This window comes from Terrapene carolina, unplaced genomic scaffold, assembly GCF_002925995.2.
Source record: "Terrapene carolina triunguis isolate 2854851 unplaced genomic scaffold, T_m_triunguis-2.0 Scaffold33946, whole genome shotgun sequence".
NCBI lineage: Eukaryota > Metazoa > Chordata > Testudines > Emydidae > Terrapene > Terrapene triunguis.
In genome coordinates this window covers 241-8,975 of record NW_020698297.1, presented here as the reverse complement: position 1 = coordinate 8,975, position 8,735 = coordinate 241, and the positions used below count along the sequence as shown (strand labels likewise).

The 8,735-nt window shown below is 67.9% G+C and overlaps 1 protein-coding gene across 1 annotated transcript; it reads left to right on the top strand.

The window, feature by feature from the left end:
• Positions 1-434: 434 nt before the first annotated feature.
• On the top strand, positions 435-6,533 carry NOP53 (NOP53 ribosome biogenesis factor; the record flags this gene model as incomplete). The annotated part of the gene is made up of 11 exons (XM_026663832.1): positions 435-519; positions 919-1,130; positions 2,002-2,072; positions 2,181-2,276; positions 2,577-2,681; positions 3,299-3,472; positions 4,216-4,391; positions 4,839-4,905; positions 5,750-5,826; positions 6,179-6,235; positions 6,443-6,533. Coding segments are annotated over 11 exons (1,127 nt in total), but the record flags the coding sequence as incomplete, so codon positions are not given.
• Between the last annotated feature and the right edge of the window lie 2,202 nt (positions 6,534-8,735).

Genomic DNA, 8,735 nt, shown 5'->3' with positions numbered 1-8,735 from the left:
AGCTTGAGGAAGCTTTGCCGTGGGTCGGTAGCGAGTCGCTCATCACGCATAGCGAACCGGGGGGAGGGGGGCTGCTTGGAGAAAGCGCTGGGAGCGGCCGGACGCGCTAAGGGCTGGGTGTAGGAATCCCACAAGATACTGGGAAGCCAGGGGGCCTAGTGAGTAGAGCGCTTGACTAGGAGTCGGGACTCCTGGGTTCTAATCCCAAACCCTGCTGTGGGGTGACCCCTTCTTGGTGCCTCGGTTTCACCATTGTTAAAATGGCGCTGTGAGCTTGACAGACGGCGAGTGCCAGGGAAGGGGGGGTGGGGGGGATTGATGAGACGCAATACTCCGTGGCGGGGGGGCAATGCCATTTGGGGCATCCTTGCGTCCCCGGGGTGCTGCAGAGCATGTGGCCACCCGTCCATCCGTGTCTCCCCTTCTCACCCCAGACCGGGAGCTGAACCAAGGCAGAGAGAAGCCCCTGCGGATAGACCTCATCCTGCAGCCGGATTCCAAGGTGCCCGCTCCCAAAGAGTGAGTGTCCCGCCCGGGGCGGGGGCTGGGCTGGTGGGATGGTATCGGTGGCTCTCCGTCTCTCCCATGTGTAGACTGTAGCGTGCTGGGCTGGGGAGCCGTCCCCACGTGGGTCGTGGGTGGTTCTCTGGGGGACCCTGGGCAAGTCTCAGCACTTCCTGCCTCAGTTTCCCCATTGGCAAAACTGGGATAATAGCAATGCAGAAGTGGGGGTGCTGGGTTTGGAAGAGGAGTGGGTCTAGTGGTTGGAGCAGGGGGCTGGGAGCCAGGACGCCTGGGTTCTATCCCTGGCACTGGGGTGGGCGGGTGGGATGTCCATCTCACACCGAGGGAGGCCAAGCGCCCCCTGCTGGCCCAGAGGCCTAAGCCGCCTTCATCCTGTCCCACTCCCCTTGGCAGCATTTTGGCCCACCAGGTCCCCAACGGGAAGAAGCTGAAACGGAAGCAGCGGCTGCGGGAGAAGCTGGCGGAGCGGGGCGTGGTGCCCCGAGAGCAGCGCCTCCTCCAGGCCCGGCTGCAGAAAGCACGGCCAGCAACAGCGGAGACCTCGCATGGCCAGGGTGCGGGAGCCGAGCCGGCTGGGGGCTTCTACGACATCTGGTCGGACACAAGTAAGCAGGGAACCTCTGTGGCAGGAGAGTGGAGTCTAGTAGTTAGAATGGGGGGGCTGGGATCCTGGGTCCTATCCCCAGCTCTGGGAGGGAGTGGGGTCTAGTGGTTAGAGCAGGGGGGCTGGGAGCCAGGACTCCTGGGTTCTAGCCTGAAGCTGGCCCAGATTCACAGTTTCCCATCTTTGGGGGTGACTTTGGCTAAGCTCAGCACAACCCCCAGCCGTGGGGTGGGGTGGTTCTGTTCCGTACCCGGGGGCTTGATCCACCGGGCTCTGCCCTCCGGCGCTGGCGCTCAGTGCTCCCACTGGGGCCCAGGCCTGGCCGCTGCAGGCGCCTGCTTGCTGGGGGTTTGCCCGAGACCCAGGAAACTCATCACAGAAATGGAGCCCCCTCCCCGCCGCCCCACTTCGAGGGTGGCTGCTGATCACCCTGAGTGGCCTAGACTCGTGTCCCCTGCCCGGCTGGGACGCTCCCCAGAGCTCATCAGAGCTGGGAATACCGGGGGGGGGGGGGAGCATGGGGGACCCTCCCCAGGTCTCTCTGGATCTCAAAGCCTGGTAAAGACCCAGCTCCCCCTTAGGGAAGGTGGTGTCACCCCAGCTCCCCTCTGCGTGGACCAGACCCCACGCCCGGAGCTGGGAGAGAACCCAGGAGTCCTGGCTCTCAGCCCCCTGCTCTAACCACTAGACCCCACCTCCCAGAGTCCTGGCTCCCAGCCCCCCTTCCCCCCCCCCCCTCGACCCCACTCCCCTCCCAGAGCTAGGATAGAACCCAGGTGTCCTGGTGGCCCCCGCTCTGACCCCTAGGCCCCGCCGTCTCCGTGGGTGGTACCGTTGTGGGGCTGGTGGTAACGGTGCCGCTCTCCTGGCAGACCCGCTGGACCGGCCGCTGGCTGGGCAGGACGCCTGGTTCCTGGAGCAGACCAAGAAGCAGAGAGTGCGGGTGAGTGCGGGGGGCCCTGCTGGGGGTGGGCACGGACCCCCTGGGCACACGACGGGGGGGGGGGGGGACAGACCCTCCCCTCCCGGCTCACCCGCATTCTCTCCTCAGCGCCCCGCCAGGCTAGAGAAGAAGCCGTCGGAGCTGCCGGCCGTGGAAGTCATCCCCGCGGGGGGGTCCTACAACCCCACTTTCCAGGCCCACCAGGTAGGGGGCAGGGGGCTGCCCCCCTGCTCAGCCTGCCCCTGGAGCGTTTGCAGCAGTGCATGCTGGGAATGGAGCGGCTGTGGGGGGAGGTGTGATTTGCGGCCCCACTCTGGACTTGGAGGGGGCAGCTTTCCTGCCCTATGGTGATTAGGGCTGGGGGGAGGGGTATGGGGGAGTTCCAGGGCCCTGCTGAGGTGGGGGCGCATGGGGGGTTCCAGGGCCCTGCTGAGGTGGGGGTGCAAGGGTGGGTCCTGGGGGAGCATGGGGGGCTGTTCCCGCTGACCCCGCGTCTCCCCCCAGGCGCTGCTGCTCCAGGCCCACGAGGTGGAGCTCAGGCGGCAGAAGGCCGAGGAGAAGCTGGAGAGGCAGCTGCGTTTCCCCACGGCGGCCGAGGCCCCCACCCAGGTGAGAGCCCATGGGGGGCAGCGTTCCGGCCAGGCTGGGGAGCAGGCAATGCCGAGCCGGCTTGGGGGGGCTCCGGGGCCCCCCAGGCTGTAGGTGCAGAGGGGGACACGGCCAGCCCCAGCCTGCCCTCCAGCCTGGGAGTCGGGAGGTGCAGGGGCACGTGCCCAGCCCTCCCCCGTCCTTGGCTGGCGGCTTCCCCACCCACCCGCTATATTTAGCCTCTTAGGGAATCACTTTAAGGGGCCGGGTCGGCCCGCGGGACACTGTCCAGAATCCCGCCCAGCCGCCCCCGCACTGGGGAACCCCCAGCCTCTGCCCAGGGAGGGGCCCTGTCGTTCCCCGTCTCTGCGGGCGGCCCCGATGCCCTGCGGTGCCAGTCGCTGAGTACCACGTTCCCCACCCCCGTTGGGCTGGGGAGCTCTGGGGTTCCCCGCAACGCCCCCAGGGTCCCAGCAGCCTTGGCGGCTCGGGGTCAAGCGTCTCCCCCCTCCGCGAAGCTCCCTAGAGAACAGGGGGGTGAGTCCTGGCTCCTCCCCCCCCCGCTCTAACCCCTACGCCCTGCTCCCCTCCCCGAGTGTCTGTCCCTGTCTCACAGCCGTTGCTTGCTCTGCCCGCAGGAGACGGCCTTCCGGGAGCAGTGCGAGGGGCTGCTCGAGGAGTCGGCTGACGAGGGGGGCGAGGAAGAGGCGCCCGATCAGCCCCCAGCCCCCGGGCCCCCCCCACCTCTGGCCCCCCTGCGTGAGAAGAAAACGGAGCAGCAGCGCAGGAGGGAGAAGGAAGCCAAATTCCTGGTGCCTAATTCCCTTTGCTTTCCGCTTGCGTGGGGGGCTGGGATACGCCCCCCGGTGTAATCCAGTCCTCGTCAATAGCGACCGGCGGATGGCAGCTGGCCGGTGCCCTCTGCCATTATCCCATGGGGCAGGATGTCTGGGGCGAGCCCCCCGCCATTGCCTGGGGATACCCTGGGCCAGGCTCCCCGGGAGGGGAGTCACAGGGGGGCAGGTCCCCGATCCCCCTGGGGCTGCAGATCCCCCTTGAGAAGCGGCTTGTCCGCGGCCTCCCAGGCCCTGTGCCAGAGCGAGCTTTCATTCTCGGCGTTGCAGCGCGGGGCCATCTGCTGTGCCCGGCTGCCGCCATCTGCTCCCTGCGCCGGCTCAGCCCAGCTCGGCCCCCCACCCCCACCCTGGGGTCCTCTGGGGGGGGCACAAGGGAGGGGCAGTCGTTAGCAGCTGGTTATGGGGAGATGCAGCACTCGTAGCTGGGGGAGCCAGGACTCCTGGGTTCCCCCCCCGGCTCTGGGAGGGGAGTGGGGTCTTGTGGGTTAGAGGAGGGGAGGCTGGGAGCCAGGACTCCTGGGTTCCCCCCCCCCCAAGCTCTGGGAGGGGAGTGGTGTCTAGTGGTTAGAGCGGGGGAGCTGGGAGCCAGGACTCCTGGGTTCTCTCCCTGGCTCTGGGAGGGGACTGGGGGCTAGCAGTTGGAGCAGGGGGGTGGGGGGCAGCGCCACACCGGATCTGACCCGCTCTGGTCCCTGCAGGAGGTCCGGCGGCTGGGCGAGAAGGCGGCACGGTGCCGGCGGCAGGAGCTCTTCCAGATCCGCTCCATCCGGCTGCAGGTGAAGCGGCGCGAGGCCGAGCTGCTGCGCCGGAGGCGGGCGCGGCTGGCGAAGAGACGGGCCGAGGCCACCAAGCCCCGGCGGCTGGGCAGGCTCAAGTGAGCGGCGGGGGGGCCTGTCTCTCTGAGCGTGGCGGGCACATGGGCACGGCTCTCCAGTGGGGAAGGGGCGGGGATTTCCCAGGTGCTGCACCCCTGGGGACCCGGGAGAGGGGTCAGGGCAGGGTATGCAGGGGACGGCTAAAGGGGGGTGTCGTACAGGGGTACAACAGGGAGCTAGGGGTGCTGGGCGGGGGTATAAAGGGAGCTGGGGGTGCTGGGCGGGGGTATAAAGGGAGCCAGGGGATGCGGGGAGCTGGGCCAGGGGAGGAAGGGGCGCCAGGAACCAGGGGTGCTGGGCAGGGTATGAAGGGGGCCCTGGGGTGAAGTGGGTGTAGGGAGCTGGCACGTAAAGGGGGCTGCGGCAGGGACTGTTTTCAGGGCACGCATGTGGGGGGGCTGCTCCTCTTCCACCCCCCCCCCCCCCCCCGGGGGTCTCTCCGGCAGATACGAAGACCCCGACCTGGAGGTGCAGCTGAGCACGGAGCTGGCCGAGTCCCTGCGGACGCTGAAGGTGGGTGCCCGGGCCAGCGGCCATCTCCCTGACGCCTGGGCTGCTTTCGGTGCCCCTGGGGTTCGGTGTTTCGGGGGGTGGAGCAGACGCTGGTGCCCCGTGATGACACCCATCCTTGCGCTACGAGGATTCGCAGCACTGCATGCTGGGAATGTGAAGGTCACCCGGGGTTTCCCGGGCCCTGCCCAGTGGGGAAGGACCTGGGGACTGAGGGCACCAGACGTAGCCGCCTCCTCATCCCGTGCAGACAGACAGGCCAGTGACCCAATCGGCAGTGGGCACCGTGTCCTGTGCGTCCAGTCCGGTCCCAGCCTCTGACGGGCTGGTGCCAGGTGCCCCCCAGTGGATGATTATGGGATAACCTGCCCGCAGAGGCAATTCCTGCCTGACCTCCGTGGCTGGCAGCTGGCTCCTGCCCTGAAGCATGAGAGTTTATAGCCCGTTGTTCAATGAGGGGTGCCCACGGATGGCCCCGTGCCCCCCCTGCTCCCCCACCTCAGCCGATGGAGTGTCTGGTGGGACAGGAATCGGCTTCCTCTCTGCCCCGTGGCCCCCCGCGGTCTGGGGCAGTGGGAGAGGGGGCGGCAGCAGGGGAGGGGCTGAAGGGGGGTGGCTTAGTGCTCTAACTCTTCCAGGGGGACCATCCGCTCCCTCGGTCTCCCCACCTGGCTGCTCTGAGGGTCCCCCCCCTCCCCCCACGCTGCCTATTGAAGCTCTGTTGGGGGGGGGGGGGCATCCCAGCCCTGTGCCGGGCCCTGAGGCTGGGGTGAGGGGCAGCCTCCCCTGAGCCAGGCATAGACTGACGCCCCCCGGCTCTGACCAGCTTTGCCCGTCTCTCGCTCAGCCCGAGGGCAGCGTTCTGCGCGACCGCTTCAAGAGCCTGCAGAAGAGAAACCTGATCGAGCCCAGGGAACGCGCCAAGTGAGTGGGGGGGCGCAGGGCTGGGGGCCCCATGGCACCGGGCAGCCTGGGCCTGCTCTGTGAGGGGGGAGGTTGGCAGGAGACTCCTGATCCCCACGTGCCCCGGGGGGAGGTGTCTCTGCTTGTTGACTGATGCCCTGGGATGGTTTGGGCAGCGTGGGCGTCTCTAGCCATGCGTGGGGCATTGAGTTGCTGGACCCAGCACGGGGGGGGGGGGGGGGGGGGGGGGGGGGGGGGAATCAGGCAGGGCCCATCCTGGGTCCCTCCCCTGCTTGGTGGGTTTGTTTGAGGGGCCTGTACCCCGTTCCTTGTGGCTGGGAACTAACCCCCCCGTCCCCGTCGCCCCCCCCAGGTTCAAGAGGAAATACCGGCTGAAGTACGTGGAGAAGAGGGCCTTCCGCGAAGTCACGTGAGTGGGGTTGTGGGGGGACCCATGGGCTGGGGGCGCTGGGTGGGGGTGGAGATGGGGGCAGGGCTGCCCCTCTCTCTGGGGTTACCCCGTTCTGGGGATAAAGGCTTCGGTCTCTGGGATTTCACCAGCAGCAGATTCCCTGAATGCCCCGTTCCTGCCCCCCCCCGGCTGCGCCCCCTAACCGCCCTCTGCTTTGCGTTGCAGGTTGTAGGCCTGACCCCTCTCGGCTCCTCGCTGTGCCCGGCGCCGGCCGGTTGTACCAACGATCTCATTAAAGCCCTGGGCATCTCCCATCGCTCCGGCTCCTCATTGCCTGCCTGGGCCCCTAGCACCCCCCACGTCCTGCCTCGACCCCCGTGCTGGGCACCTGCCGAGGGCTTGTGGCGTGAGGCTGGGGTCTTGGCGTTAATATGGGGGGGGGGATGTGGGGCAGCGGGTCCCTCTGGGGAGCTGGGGGCCGGCTGCCCGGTTTCGGTGTGGCTGCGATCCAGGGCTGGATGGCGGCTGCCCTCTGGCACCACGGGGCTGGCATTGGCAGGGCGCCAGTGCTGTGATTAGACGCGCCTGGTTTAGCAACATCTGGCTTCTGTTCAGGACAGAGTCTCTGCTCACCCCTGCCCCCCAACTGTTGTGGAGGCCGCTTGGCTCACAGCTCCCACCGCGGCAACTGCCTGTCAGCTCCTCTCTGCCCCTCCCCAGAGCTCGTGCCGGGGGAGGGAGTGGGGGCTGGGAGCCAGGACTCCTGGGTTCTCTCCCCGGCTCTGCCGCTGAGTGGACCATTCTGGCCCAGCCCCAGAGCTGCTGGAGGAACCCAGGAGTCCTGGCTCTCAGTGAGGCCCCCATCCTGCCATACACCCCGTCTGAAAGCACAGAGACCCCTCGGCGTCTCCCCCGGGCTCCTGCTGAGGTCGGGAGTGGGGGGCGGGAGACAGACGCTGGCAGATCTGGGTTCCCGGCCGGATCCTCCTTGCACCGCGTTGCTGCCCCTCCTTCCCCTGGGCCCTGCGGAGCCGTGGGGCGTTGCCCTGCCAGGAACTGCTTGGCGGGGGTTAGCCGCTGAACTGCTGGGAGCCTCTTGTTTGTTACAGAAGACCCTACAACAACAAACCACTGCCTGGCTCTGGGAGGGGAATGGGGTCTAGTGGTTGGAGCGGGGAGGGGCTGGGAGCCAGGACTCCTGGGTTCTATCCCTGTCACATGTGACCACACCCCCCATCTCTGCCTCAGTTTCCCCCATCATGCTACCAGTCTGCTTCATGGACCCAGGGCCCTCCCCTGGCCAGGGGACAGTGGCTGAAGATTTCTAGCTTTGGGGGGGGGGGTCTATTGCTGCCCGGGGTGACCCCACCCCCACGCTGCCCCCCTCCACCAGTGAGGGGATCTCCCTGGCCAGCTCCGCTCCCCTGCCGGCGCCCACAGCAGCTGGCTCTGGGGGACGTGCTGACTCGGCGTCCCGGCTCCCATGCATAATTCAGGACACCTAATGCAGTTTCGATGTTGTGGACCACGACTTCCTCCCAGCTGCCACCGAAATAGAAACAGCCCCAGCCTGGCGACCCTGTGCCCACCAAGGGGGGCCAGGCCCAGCTCCCCCCGGCCAGCGCTGGGCAGGGACTCCTGGGGACCGAGCCCCATGCACTGGGGGGGCTCTCCCCCTGGGGCCATGCTAGCCACGATGCACAGGGGTGGGGGGCTCCAGAGGGGGCAGGCTGCCTCGCCCACCCCAGCCAGCTGCAGCCTCCAGCTTCGCCCCCAGGCGGTCCGGCAGGCCGGGGGTCTTGTCCCTGAGCTGGGGGGCTTAGGAGGGAGGGGGTTCCCTGCACCTGGGGGGAGACGATGGGACGCTCAGATGCCGGGGGGGGCGCATGTGTCCTGGCCAAGTGCACAGATCAGAAAAGAGGTGATGGGAATTGAGCCCAGGAGTCCTGGCTCCCAGCCCCCCTGCTCTAACCACTAGCCCCCACTCCCCTCCCAGAGCTGGGGAGAACCCAGGAGTCCTGGCTCCCAGCCCCTTCCTCGTGCCCTGCTCTGCCCACACTCTGGTGGTTATTAATAGAGGCGTGACTGGGAATGAGGTGTCACCTCGCGGGTGCTAACGAACAAGCAGGGGGGGCGGGGGGATGCTCTTGCCACAGTGCCAGGTCCCTGCTCACCTGGCGCTGTCGTGTTCTTCCCCTCCTCCCCCCCCCGTGATCCCAGCACAAGGGGCAATGTGGGATCCCAATGGGGGCAGGTCCTGGGACCACCCATCTGGCTGGCTACACCCACCTTCTCCCGCCCCCCCCCCCCCCAAGGCCTGGGAGGGGGCTCTGGCCTGGTGTCTCCCCCTGCCTCCTGTCCTCATGGGATTGATACCCGCTGCCCCTCCCTTCATCCCTCCTCCCACCCCCAGGGGTCACCATCTCCCCCCAGTGGGGGCCAGGTGCTGGCCATGGGGAGGGGCTGTGGTTGGGGCGTGATGAACCCTGGCTCCGTGTACAAGCGGCCCCGGGCGGTG